This window comes from Amblyomma americanum, chromosome 1 (assembly GCF_052857255.1).
Source record: "Amblyomma americanum isolate KBUSLIRL-KWMA chromosome 1, ASM5285725v1, whole genome shotgun sequence".
In the NCBI taxonomy this organism is placed as follows: domain Eukaryota; kingdom Metazoa; phylum Arthropoda; class Arachnida; order Ixodida; family Ixodidae; genus Amblyomma; species Amblyomma americanum.
Window position 1 is genome coordinate 20088526 of NC_135497.1, and position 14473 is coordinate 20102998.

Here is a 14473-nt window from a genome sequence, read left to right on the forward strand (position 1 = left end):
GAGACACTTCCAGCAGTGCTGCCTCTGCTACACCGCTACAAGAAGACTGTGTTGCCACTTCCAGCGCCGTACCTTCCGCGTCAACGCAAGGAGACGGCGTTTCAAGTGTGCCTGCTGTCCCGACTGCATCAACCTCGGCGATCGCGGCATCCCGTCTCGCGTCTGTCGCCGTGAGCGATGATGCATCGTCGACCGTACGCGTTAACATGCACTTTTTGATGCCCGAGGAGATAGAGGCTGCGGAGGTACAATGTAATGCTGTGAAAAACAAACTTGGTGCCACAACCGCGACGCTCCGAAAATTTCAAGCGATGTCGCCCGATCCCACACCTGCCACTGCTACTACCGAAGATGAGGTATTTTGCCTTGTGCAAATGTGTGCATTTGGCCACCTGCTCTCCAGAACCTTGTGCCAACGCTGCCTTGCAACTGGACTGACAATTCGACAAGGTACCCAGCGCGGACTAGCTACAAAGCTTGAGTTGGTAGAAATTTCTCTGTCTGCGGGGCTCACACCTGGCCACCTAGCTATCCATCGAGCTGTGGAAAAAGATGCCTTGCGCATTGGAAAGGCTGAGAAGCGAGGTCAAACAAAGACTGAGAGGCGGCAGATAAAGAAAGTCTGCAAAGACACCGCAAACTATTCTGCGGGGCCATTTTAGACCCGGAAATGTTCTTTCAAAACATCAAGGGCCATTTTCTCGAGATGAATTTTTTTCCTGGTGTGGCTGCTTATGCCAGTAGTATCTCTGAAGCCGCTAATCAGATTCCCACCAGGTTTTTTTTTATTCTGTGCCTGAATAAATTTCTGAGGGCAAGACAGGCTCACTTTTTCAAGATATTGAGTCTGGAATTTATTATAAGCAATCGAAAATAGGCTAGTGCAAGTCTAATTAGTAACACTAAATTCAATGCTGTGCTAAAATTTTTCAGCGAGGAAATTAAAAAAAGGGCTCTGTCTTGCCCTGTGGTACCTATTCAGGAATCTTCATAATGAATTTGACAGTGCCAACACATTTTGCAAATTCTCCAGGCATGTCATAAGGAACCTATGTGAACCATTCTGATATACTCCTGTAACTTGAGTACCAGTGTATGTAGCTCCATGAAACTTTGTAGTTATTCAAATGTCTATGCCATGAGTGTACCCTCAAAATTTCATTCAGTTATCTCAAGAAACAGAAAAAGTTGGTGTTTGAAAGTAGCCTCCCGCCTTAATTCCTAGGCTGTAGAACAAGCAGTTTTGTAGTTATCAGTCCCGATAGTGAGGTGGTAAGAAATCTTCAAACTGGAAAGGCAATTAAAAAACAACTAATGAAGATAAGTTCATTAAACTTTGCATGCTGCACTAGTATACTGTCCTCCCCAAGTGGTAAAAATATTGATGTTGTGCATCACAATGCACAGCAGATAGTCATGCCCAAAATAGCCAAATTCTGCTATATTTAAAAGCCTGCTGATCAAACAAAACTCAACAAACACACATTCTAAGAGCATCCAATACTAGACAAATGTCCATTCTATATGACCATATTTTTTGGCCAGAATCATATTATGGCTTTCCTTCAGTGCTTCCAACTTGCAAGAACATCATGCTTAACACACTTTTACATCATAGCAAACTTATGCCTGCCAAGCAACATGTTTTCACGAAAACTTGCTTGCCAGAACTGTTTCCTATCACGAAAAAATGACCAATTTTTGGCTTTTTAAAATAAAAATTATTCCTTCAAGAAAAGCTAAATGCACTGCGCACTGTAATACATCAAACTGTAGCTTATTGATTACACTTCCGAACAAAAAAAAAATGCCAGAGTTGTGTGTGCAAAACTTTTCGAAAATTTATTGGTTAAATATATAAGCTGGTAACACAAAAAAAGAATACAGCAGAACCCCTCCATAGTAAAGTAGCTCGAACCAGCAAAAAAATCTTTACTATATCAGATTATTTACTATATCAGTTGTTGGTCATAGCGTGGCTCTGACTATGCTCTCTGGCTGCTTACTAAGCTCCAAGTGTTGGTTTATTAAAGAAACACTTAAATATACCTTACACCCTGCTCTTATTGTCCCTTTGAGCGACAATTATTTATTTTCAGTTATCACATGTTATCACGTTTTCTACTTGATTTACATGTTGTGGGAGTATTGCATTTGCACGAATACAAGGCGGCTACAAATATAATGGCAGTTTGATTCCATGTGAAAACCAAAGCTTTGCATGATCAAAGCATCGTGTTCCGTGGCCTCATTGTCATTTATGAGTTAGCTGTCAAGAAATGCGCACGACAAAGCCAAGCGTGGCAAAACCGCCCACACAGTTCCGCCACGTATCCACTTCTTGCCGCTGGTTTCCCGTGCTTCACGCTGCCATGCTACGAACGCGCGCAATTTTCTTCAATTTTCTACCCCTCACTGTACTTTTACCGGCTTTTTTTTCTCAGAGACCCGCGCCCCCTTCTTTCTACGTTCATAGCCAGCTTTACTATTTCCGTGCGCGCCGGGAGCTTCGCCTCACGGCCTCAAGCGCTTCAAAAAGTTGGCTTCTCCTGCGGCTCTCGAGCTTGGTGGTGAAGCCATATCAACGAGCGCATTCGGTGTCTGTTTCGCGATCCTACTTCACATCTGCTGCGATGTCATCATTCCGCGGGAAGTACATCGCCACAGACAGACGCTCTTTACTATGGCTGCTTCTTTGGAAAAAATCTTTACTATAACCGAAAAAAAATGTACAGTTGTCTATGGAAGGCAAAATGTGACTGCAGCCTCACTTTACAATATCAGAGTTTTTACTATAACACAGTTTACTAGCGAGGTTCTAATTAATAAGCAAAACAAAAATAAGCTGCTGCACTGAGCCAGAAATTGATTACAAAAAAATTTTAAAATACAAAACGCTGCACTTGTTCTTCACTGCCATTTTGGCGATCTTCAGCTGCGTACATAATACACTGCACTTTCCGTGGCCTTTCGAGTTAGGCAATAAGACTGCTGTGCCAACTAGAGAAAGCCTGAGGACATGAAGTGGACGCAGATGTGAGATGTGCAGCGCACTACAAATTTTCTGAGTTCTGTTCGTTTTTATACCAGAGCCTGTAGTTCCTCCTTTTTGTCCACTTTTTTTTTCAGTTGGTAACGAATGGTTTCTATGGGTGAAAAGGGGGCGTGGCATTCCTTGACATCATCATAATCAAAATTCTGCTGGCACGTTTGGTAAAATATCTTGTCAGTATGTTCCAAAGAACCTATACCGCCAAATAAAACCACTCTCATCCTTTACAAATCAAGCGCACTACATAAAATACAATGTGAACGTTGAAACGAAACATGTGCGAGCACGCACTGATGTCTTGGGCCTCTGATACAAAGTCTCATAATCGAAACTGAAATTCGACCATTCCACGTGGTTCCCTAACTCACTGCTACTACTATAAAAAAAATACAGCATAAGAACCAACAAAAGTATCAGTGTAGCCTTTCCCCTTTGAGGAGCACACGACGAAATGGACACCATGATCGGTAAGCAATGGCTACGTCTGGTCAAAGTTTAATTTTTCACGTTGCCTCTTTGCGTTAGAAGATGAAAAAGACAAAACTGAAACCAAATAAATGGCATTACAGAAGCAATCTGGATGGCGCAGCTTGTCCAGGGCTTGAATTTTTGGAAGCAGGTTCTAAACATCGGTCATACATGACCGATGGCCTATGGCACGGTAAGGAAAGAGTTAAGAGGCACGACTTATTGTCATCGTCAAATTGACATACCAACTTTTAACTGCATCAATGCATTGATGCTAATAAAGAATACTCACCTGGGCAAGCATGCTAAAACTACCACTAGAATATCAAATGAAAAAGCATCACAGCAGGGTCATGCCACAATTGGTCAGTGGCATACACACTGTGCAAGTGAGCAATGGAACCCCCAAACCACTGGTGACAGCGGACATAACCATACGTCATGGTCTCTTTTCACTAAAAAATCTATTCCCTCTTGTGCACGCGAAGAGAATACCATACCCTCGCTGCAAAAGGTGGAAGTTACCTGTGGCAAATGTAGCAGGAGCGATCTTTGTGAATTGGGCAGCCCGTTCCTCCGCAAGTGCCATAGACATACTGGTTGCTCTTGGACGAGTTCTCTGCAAAGTAAATGCCTAAAGAGAAAAAAAGGAAAAAATATTCACTGAAATTAAGTACACTGCAGTTACTAGCTCAAATACCTACAATAAAACCTCGATAATTCACACTCGCACACAGGCCCCCACACAGCCCTGTGCATTTAAATGCGACACCCGCTGCGTGCTTCTTCCATTTGAGTAATGGTGCAAAAAATGTGTTTGTCACGTGCCATCCATCGTTTGTGTTTTGAAGCCTTCTCACACTCTTTTGAGGGGGCTCCACCGCTACCACATTAAACTAAGAAAGATGTTGGTGGGGCCCTTATCATTTTGGACCTGTCCTGCTTTGAAGCATTGAAGGAAATGTGAAAAATAGTCACTGCCACGCTGTGCCCATCTCAAATGCAGACGATCATTGTGCAGTCTTTCACCACAAAAATTTACCACGATGAAAGCGGTTCTCAGTTTTTTTGGAGTCATTTAATAATTTGAACTTTGAATAAATTGAGCATTCTTCCAATCCATTGAAGTAAATAACGAGCTCTTACTGCATTAACCAGAGAGCAAATGATGGCTCATTTATTCGTACAGTAGCCAGCCAATTTTTCAGACTCCAATAATCAGACTTGCACAATATTTGGGACTTTGTTGAAGAACCGTTGCGCATCTCATAGGAACGTGTACAAATTCACAACAGATATTTCGGACTCCACTCCATAGAGCCTCAAAGTTGCAATTTTTCACACTGAAAAAAACGCTAGAAACATTGTGGAGATTCATTTTTCCGACCTAATACAGTCGAGTCCTCTTATAACGGCCACAGTTACAACGAACGATCGTTTATTACGAACGAAGGCAGATCTACTGTCAAAATATGTATTAGGGCAATGGCACTGCATCTCAAAAGAACAAGTGTGGTCGCACAATCCTGTTACAGCGAACGAGGAGGCGCTGTAAGCTTGGTCCTAGAGTAGAAAACCTTAGTTTCTCTCAGGAGCAGAGAGTGGCGAGCACCTCCAAGCCTCGTGTGTGACACCACCTCTCTCCTTTCTAAGGATTAAAAGCAACCCCACAAAAAGCAAAAATAAAAAAAATTATGGGCTTTATGAAACGCCTATGAAGCTTTTTGCCAGATGCGGCCATCAAAAACACATGCCTTGAAAGAAGCTGATGAAAAGTGCCGTAAGCTTCGAGGTCACCGTCCTTCAATGCCAGAGCACGAAAGATGGGGCCAGCAGCTGCTGTGTGTCCTCACGAAGACTAGCAAGCCGCAATGTTTTGGGAGCTACATGCTCGTGTGCACGACACAAAGAACTGAATGATGAGTGACAGTTTGATCGATTAGTGTGCCACTGGCATATATTTGCGACTTGTTCGCCGAGTGGCTTGAAAAAAAATTTGAAAATCCTATTCGTGCTCGACAACCATGCGGAGCACCACAAGCCGCCTTTTCTGACTGTGGCGACCACACACTTCTGCCAATGAACGCAAGAAGCCAGACTTGCCACTTGACATCAGTATAATTCACGTGCTCGAGATATTCTATCGGTGCACCGTCACCAGTACATACTAAGAGCAATGATAGCAATTGACTGACAAGGTGCCGACGTCTCTGTTCGGGTGACTCTGTTCCCCACCATGGAATAAGTTCGCATAGTACAGGCTGCAGCTTGCATCAGCAGTTGCTTCCGTAAGGCAGAATTTGTGATCCAAAGAATGATGGAAGACACAGTCAAACACCCACGTTATCAAGTTCATGCTTATTTATGACGATTCGTCTTCAATGCACAGCTAGCCCAAACTGATGTTGCCTGGGATGACTTCGTTGGTGCAGGCGAGGGCGCCGACAACGGAGAGCCATACACTGACAAAAATAATAGTTCGCCAAGTACAAACACTCTCCCATTGCCATGAATCTGCTGATGATGACCAAGAGGCCCACCTACCAGCGGCTAATAATAATTGGTTTTTGGGGAAAGGAAATGGCGCAGTATCTGTCTCATATATGGACGCCTGAACCGCGATGTAAGGGAAGCAATACAGGAAGGAGTGAAAGAAGAAAGGAAGGAAGAGATGCCGTAGTGGAGGGCTCCGGAATAATTTCGACCACCTGGGGATCTCCAACGTGCACTGACATCGCACAGCACACAGGCGCCTTAGCGTTTTTCCTCCATAAAAACGCAGCCGCTGCGGTCGGGTTCGAACCTTGGAACTCTGGATCAGTAGCCGAGTGCCCTAACCACTGAGCCACTGAGGTGGGTTACCAGCGGCTGCCGTGTAGGCTTTCAGCGTGATTAGCCATATATGCTGCGTCCCTAAAGTAGCTTGTGGGCAGCAACACTGTAGGTGAGGGGCAGGTAACTATTCTGGGAAGCTGGGAAAGCTCCGCAATAGGGACTAGTTTGAATAAACACATGCGCACAACAGGTTTACATCATGTGACTTTGTATTTTTGGCTGTAACATGGGAAGTCCACTTAGTACGAACCTCGGATGTAACAAACTCAATCCGCCCAACTGTCAGGTTTGTTACAAGTGGGCTCGACTATATAGGCGTGAGCAGGCATTGCTGTCACCACCGACTCTTTGCCGCTGTGAAAGGCGTCACCATGGATTTAAACAGAGTCGGTCGAATGGACTGGCTATTTGTTCCACAGTGTTGCCGCAAGGGTTAATGGCACGAATGGCACTCGCTTCACTGCCAGCGAGGAGGCTTACAGAGAAGAGCTTGTGAGCCATGGCACGTGATCGCGTCGGACGTAGGACAGCACCGCACCGTAGTTGCCCACAGTGCAGGGCTGATGGGGGGATGGGAGTGCAGTTGAAAGCGCGCGCTTCTATTTATTCCCGTGGGTTCCCCTTCGCTCTTCTCGTTGCCCAAGTTCTCGTTTCTCGCGTAGAGTGGTGAGAGGGGTGCACTGCGGCATGTTCATGGCATGACCAGCGCTCCGTTGCACAGTCTAGTACCGGTAACGTGGGGTGGTACAGGCATGAAAGCAAGACTCTCGCTCAAATACAATCCAATATTATCGCTTGCAAATGGAACGCAGTAAACAGCCATGTCCATGATGTCCATGCCTGCACATATGATATGGTTTCACTGCCGACCACTGGCGCTCCAGGTTGGTGGCCACGAAAAGGTTTTCGTAGGCTGCCAGCTGAAAATGCACACTGTTCAAAACAATGATGGGGGGATGGGAGTGCAGTTGAAAGCGCGCGCTTCTATTTATTCCCGTGGGTTCCCCTTTGCTCTTCTCGTTGCCCAAGTTCTCGTTTCTCGCGTAGAGTGGTGAGAGGGGTGCACTGCGGCATGTTCATGGCATGACCAGCGCTCCGTTGCACAGTCTAGTACCGGTAACGTGGGGTGGTACAGGCATGAAAGCAAGACTCTCGCTCAAATACAATCCAATATTATCGCTTGCAAATGGAACGCAGTAAACAGCCATGTCCATGATTTTTCAGGCCGGTTTTTCAAAGCAAAACGATTTTTCGAAGTTCACGAATCTTTCAGGCTGTTCAATTATTTGAACCATTTTCTGGGCCCCGCTGATTCTGAAAAATCAGTTGGTGATTATATTTCAATTTACGGATTCTGGTTTTGGTTCAGCTGTTTGAAGAAAATACAGCACCTATGCCCACAACGAAATATCTCACTGCACAGGAATTGTAAATATATGGTCACAGTACAAATGCTCAATGAATTAAACCAGAATACAGTCGATCCTGGATATATTGCTACAGGTTATGGCGTACGGCATATGCCGTCCAAGAGAGCATTGCACCAGAAGAAGACAATGCACGGTGCGAGCATGAGAGAAAGCTAAGAGAATCGCCGCCACCAGCCGGGTTTTGTCGTGCCACCCTGGGTCATTTCTGCTGGGTGGGCTCGTGAGCCAGTAACAATACTGAACCCAAATATATCGAATTATTGCTTATATCTAGGGGCTGGACATTTCGTTTTTTATTTTTAAAAACTGGCGGACTTTTTTTGTGTTTATTTCAGAGTGCAGTTTTCGTTTTTTTTTTTCGGCAATAAAATGTGGTGCCCCAGTGCAGTCAAAAGTCACATATATTTTAACTTGGCTTCTCTATCAGCCTGAGCTTTCGCTTTACCAGTAAATAAAACACAAACTCTAGTTATTTTTTGGTAAATCACCCATAGCTGTATTTGCAGAAGGAAATACTACAGCAAACAAAATGTTAGAAAGAGGTACTTTCAGACCAAAACGCAAGTAGAAGTTAATTTGTAAAAATGTGGATTGCCATGTTATTGCTGGGCTGTTGGGCAAAGTTGAGCAAGAGGGTGGATCATCACATGGTCTGCGAGTTGATGACAGTGATACAACTGCCACTTAATCGTCGTGGTAACAAGAACATGACTTTTTCGCCACGCTTATGCATAGTTTTGAATGACAGTGAAGAAACCTGACTAACCAAGTAACTGCTCTAACTGGGTGACGACACTGAAGGGTGCTTCACTTGTTAATGGCATTTGGTGAGGAGGTGCAGCCTCCCAGTTGAGGCCTCAAGACTTCATCCAACACTGCCCCATGACTTTGGCATTTTGCTCATTTGCTCCTTCGACTAAGCGTGCATGTCATGGATGCTGACCTTATATATCGAAAGGTCATAATATGCCCTTGAAAATCCCAAGCAAAAGTATACCAGTGTTGCCTGCATTTATTCAAACGTTTAGGAGATTCAATATATCAAACTGCATGCCGCACGCCTGCAAGTTCCTCTCCTAATGGCATTCCCCCAATCACCTTTCAAAGACGTGTCAGCTGCCCAGCCACCTGCTGGCAGTGGCTGTAATACCACACGACGAGGTGAGCGTGGGGTGTGCTTAAGGAGGCCTTTAATTGGGCTGGCATGCTTATTTTCAACATGACGCTGCTGTTATGTGGGAAAGTTCGCGTTCGGGGCACCGGCTGTCATGAGGCGAGGCCAGCCTATCTCCTTGAAGGTTTATGGTAGCTCTCATGTGGCATGCTTCACTGCTGAATGCAATGCAGAAATCAGCTGTATCCTAAATTTAATTGAGATATTATTGTGTTCATAATGTGCTGGCAAGAGAATTGGACCTCTTATGATCGGCGGTGGCTTCTCATAAAGCACACTGCGCTGCAGCTTCGATGCGAAGTGAGCTAGGCCTAGCGACGCCAAGCGAGCTGTGTGCTGCCAATATGCCGGCAGGCAGCATATTGCTGCAGAAAATATGCCGTTAGCGTGGGTGACGCAGATTTACACTTCTGTGTTACAGATAGACTTATCCGTTGCTATGTTTTCCAACTCAGGTGACGATGCAAACTCCAGCAATGAAAGATTCGATTAGATTCTTCAGACCCAGTTATTTGAAAAAGAAAGAGAAAAACTGATTTCTCTTGACCTGCACAAGTAAAAATATTGAGAGAGAGAGAGAGAGCAGGCAGTGCAGCAAAAGTGAGAAAGAGGGGTGCACTCACCAGCTCCAAACATGCCCCCTATATAGGCATGGCGTTCATCAAAACCTTTCTGGACAATGGCATTGATAAATGGTGAGCCATGGAACAGCATGCGTTCGTTGGACTGGTTGTGATTCTCCTCAGCCACCTCTTTCCTGCGGTGGCAGTACCGCTCCAAAAGCTTCCGGTTGCGCACTTTTTGAATCTGCAGAACAATGCAAACTCCACATCATAAACTTGTGATGCGAAGAACATCCAAGGGGTAACCTGAGCCCCCCAACAATTAGCATCTAATTCAAACAAGGCTGTCTACTACAACATTTACGTGACTGCACAGAGTGCAGCGCAGACGAGGACAAACATGTGCAGACTCACAACCATTTTGCTTTTCTTTTACTGCCAAGAGAACAAATATAGAGCACCAGACACACAGGCTAGAATAAGAAAAAAGAGATACTTCTGGACTACATAGACTGCTTGGCCACCATCAGCTCTGCATAGCATGGGTCATAATTTCAGTTTAGTCATAGTTCATCACAAACAAAGGCAATAACTGTGCCAGTGATCAAGTACTAGTCTTATCTAGTCTGGAGGCATCCATGGTTTCCGACCCTTTTCTTTATGTTCTAACCTGTATGACGTATCTGTTTCGCACCCAGATCCTTTCATGTTTTTTTAAAAATATTTTTGTCTTCACGACACACTAGCTACGAGACAGTGCTTGCGTGTGCCTTCACCTTTCTTTCTTTCATCTGTCTGCCACTGCTGCAGTCTAACTATGGAGCCCTTCAAAATTGTCCAGTTCAGCTTCCTCTAGCGCTGAAGTGAATTTTGATGATGACAAAAGGTATACTGAAGCATGTGAGACAATATTAAACTTTACGGCATACTCCAAAACTCTCGTTTCCTTAAAGGGGCTCTAATAAAGTTGCAGTAAGGCTGGGATGTTAAAGCACGCTTCTTCACGAATACTGCACCGCAAGAAATTTTCTAATGCGCTCTGTAGAAGCTGAGTTATCTGTAGTTAAAATTTGAATTTCAGCGTCTTCGCACCTTTCCCTCTCCTTTTGTCACTTTTTGCACGCTGGAAGCTCGGCGCTCCTTTGCCGGCCCCACCTCCGGGAGCGGAGCCTCCTCACCGGCCAAAGCTATGCGGCTAATTGGACGCGGCCTTCGTAGCTGCCTGACGTCTGGAAGGATCTAACCAGTAGCCACCTCTCAACATGTATACATAGATGCGAGCGACGGAGGAGGGTGCGAGCATGAAAAAGTCGCCAGGAAGGGCTCGTCAACTTTCGTGCGTTATTGTGGGTCGTCTGCTGCGTGTAGAAGTGTATTATTTGGCTCAGGTTTTCATGACAACGCAACGCAGTGATTAAGCGAGTGGATGTGTTTCCTCTGAAGGTGTTTCAGAGTACCTTCAAAGAAGCAGACACCAAATTTTCGCTGCATATTTTTTCTTTGGAATGATGCAGAAGACATCGGCGTCGGCTCTTCCGTCTGCTACCGACACTCCCCAGCGCTGCTGCGGTTCCGAGTGGCGGTGCCGCCGTGATTGGAACACCGGCTCTTCCATCAACTATCGACGCTCCCTTGAGCGCCGAGTGTAGTTGAGAGTGAACAAAAAAAAAAAACTTGAACGACGCCTATTAAGAATAGAACGCAAATGCGTTATCGGCCACCGCCGCTTATCGGCATACGCAATCTGCGGCCACGTCTGGGGAGTGGGCTGGTGCCGCGGTTCGCTGCTTATCGACAGCCACCATCGGCCGCCTCGCGCGGGGTGGGGATGCTGGTTCTGCGCGTTGACATAGCAGCTGCTCAAGACCAGCACCAAGAGCGATGCTACGGAGCCGCGCAGCGAAAATGCAACCACGCTGTACCATGCCTGATATCTCGTTTGTCTCGCCTTATTTATGGTGCGATGCTTTGGTTTCAATTTTAAGTCAACGCCCCGCTTCAGAGTTTCAAATTTAAAAGAATAGATCGACTGTCGACTTACAATCGTTTAAATACAATATGCTTCGACACCCTTCAGCGTGTGCACACAGTGAAGCATTGATGGAACCACGAGAAGTAGCCTTAGCAGTGCAATTTTCATCTCAAAAGCCCAGGTTTTCACCCAAGAAATACATTATGATGCAAAAGTTTTTCGGCAGTTTTTTGGGAGTCATTTGTTAATTCTGACCTTCGGACAATTCGAGTGTTTTCCCGGTCCCTTGAAGTCTGCATTAATGAGGCCTTACAGCGTAATTTCATCCTATGCAAGGCACACCGAGCCAGGCATAAGTAAGAAAAAAACAGCATGCTGATAAGAAAACCCCACACCAAGAACACAAATGAACCAGAAATTGTGCCTGCACATGCACAACAATTTAGAACATTGAAAAGCTTCTATTTTTACCCCACATATGCTGAAAGAAAATTACTAACATGTCCGTCTATGCTGAGTGTTTCTACGAGCAGCTGAGCAACAAAATTTGGTAAAAGTAAACTCCAGAGCTGCATACACAGCCACTGCCACTGTCGTGTGAAACAAGTTTAGTTGGTTGTATGCACGTGATATGGTTTCACTGCCGACCACTGGCGCTCCAGGTTGGCGGCCACGAAAAGGTTTTCGTAGGCTGCCAGCTGAAAATGCACACTGTTCAAAACAATTCCCCCCCCCCCCCCCCCCCCCCCCCCCCCCCCCCCCCCCCCCCTCCGAGCATCTGCTTTGTTTGGTGCAGCTCAGGTATCTTTTCGATCAACCCCTGGCACTTTCGGAGCTGAAAGGCACAGGGAAGTGAAAATTTATCAAAACAGTGCAAATGGGCAGCTGTGCCACCACAGCCAACGGCTGCCGGTAGACTGCTTTGTCATTCGGATCCGACAGAAGAAATTTCTGTTCTGCCAAACTAGCAACAAGGACCGAACAGCTTCGAACTTTCACATGCCAAGAAGCAGCACTAAGGAGAGATAAAAGGGGCTAGCAGAAACCTGCCACCGTGAGTCACCTTTAAAAGGAAGATGCTTCCAAGGGGCACACTTCCCACATTCAATACATCCAGGTGAAAAGACCGGCTCAAATAGCTTAGGGACGGCAGCCCCCTGCCGTCCCTAATGGTCAGTTTCCGCAGCCATCTCGAGAAGGGCGTCTTCATGCATTTATCAACAACCATGACTCAACTCCAGCAGAAAGACAAAAAGGGCAACCATCAAATGTTCTGCCGATGGGTTCTGGAGATGTGGTGAGCAAATCCCTCTGATATGATTGTCCACAGTTTTAAAAGAACAGGCATTCAAACTGCCTGGATGACCCTGAAGACGACACGCTGTGGGCCAACGATGACCTGAGGGGCCCAGCGACAGCAGCGACACCTCTGATACAGATAGCGAGACCAACAACTGGCTAGAAGCACACTGTGAATCATTTTTGATTCACATACATCGCATAGATGTTTTTAAAAAAGAACTGTCAAACCTTTTTTTTCCCCAACATTACGAACTCTCTCCTCAAATTGACTTTTACTTTTCTAAAAGAAAAAAGGGTTCATTACGCATGTAAATACGATACTTAGGCCTGTTTAACATGCTACAACTAGAATGAAAATATCTAGTGCAGTCGGTGATATCACAGTGCGATTTTCGTTCAGAGCTTTCACATGCAACGTCGACCTAGCGAATTCGATCGGAGTGACACGCAGGATTACTTAATGTTTACGTAGGCAACCCATGATTGAACGCAACAGCAGTGCAACACGGACTACGTTGATGTTGTTATAATCAGCGTACTTTTAGATGTAAGGCAATATTTCGTACACTTTAATCAGAATAAACAGTCCTGCTTCCACCGCACTGACGTGACCCCATGTCGCATGCAGTCTCAGCGCTCACCACTTGTCAGTCGCAGAGCGAGCGCACCGACGCTGCGATTTAATCGCAGCCGGATGGAAGCCTGTTGCAAGCCGATATTCGCAGCGTCAGGAGGAGAAAGCCACAGCATATGAAATGACCCTTAGGCGTCACAGAGGCTGTTGTATCTGCCTCAATGGACGCATCGAATCTGGTAATGGCCTTGCATAAAATCAATACGCTGTGGGCGCTCATGGGTCGGAAAACGAAGTCCAGCTTTCGTTGTGCCACAGTGCAGTCTACAATTGGGAGTGATTCTCTTGCTTTAGGTTTAACGTGCATGCAAGTACTTGAAGAGGAAGGGGCAAAGTTGCAGTTGCTTTGCGGTGATTGCTGTGCCTGTCGGTGCTCAACTTCTTAAGACCACAGAGGACAAGAAGAAAGCATATGACAAAAGCATCAGGATCGAAGCCAGCCTAAAGCATCTAATGGCATCGTTTCGTTTTCACGCCTTCGGTTCTGACAGCGTTTGGGCATGTAGCCGCCGCAACCACTAAGAGTTGCAGCCCAGGTTGCTGCTCGTGTCCACTTCACAAGCCGTCGTGCTGCATTCTGCCAGCAGTGCCCTGCGCCGCGCCTAGTAAAGAGGTATCTGGCCAATGCTTTAAGACAGCATTCTGTAAGCTCCTTTTGCCATGTTAAGGTTAAGTCAAACTGTGATATTAGACTTTTTTTTTTTTTTCACTGAATGCAACTGTTACCAAAAAATTGTAACAAAGTATACGTATTCCTATTACTACTACATTAGGTATTTAATATCTGGGGGCCTTACAGGTATAGTAAAATTATGCTCGTGATTTGCAAACAACATTGCAAGCAACATTTACCTGCAATGCATCTGCTTCTTTTCATTGCAGCGTTTTGTACCAAAAGCGAGTCTTTAGTTGAACTACCTGTACAATTCTCTGAAATTATTTGAAAATATTCAATTTAATTTGCAACCAATTTTTTTTCTCCTCGCAGCTGCTTCACAACCAAAAATATGAAATTTGCAGACCTCTAGGAATGAAAATATTAC

General features: G+C 45.4%; 1 protein-coding gene across 1 annotated transcript in view; it reads right to left on the reverse strand.

Moving 5' to 3' along the window:
• Nucleotides 1-14473, reverse strand: part of Tnks (tankyrase) — a 169715-nt gene that overhangs the window by 11589 nt on the left and 143653 nt on the right. The window contains exons 25-26 of the mRNA XM_077643796.1: nucleotides 9583-9766; nucleotides 4046-4154 (exon numbers count right to left, since the gene is read on the reverse strand). Of these exons, the coding sequence (XP_077499922.1) occupies nucleotides 4046-4154; nucleotides 9583-9766 (293 nt within the window). The remainder of the gene's footprint in view (nucleotides 1-4045; nucleotides 4155-9582; nucleotides 9767-14473) is intronic.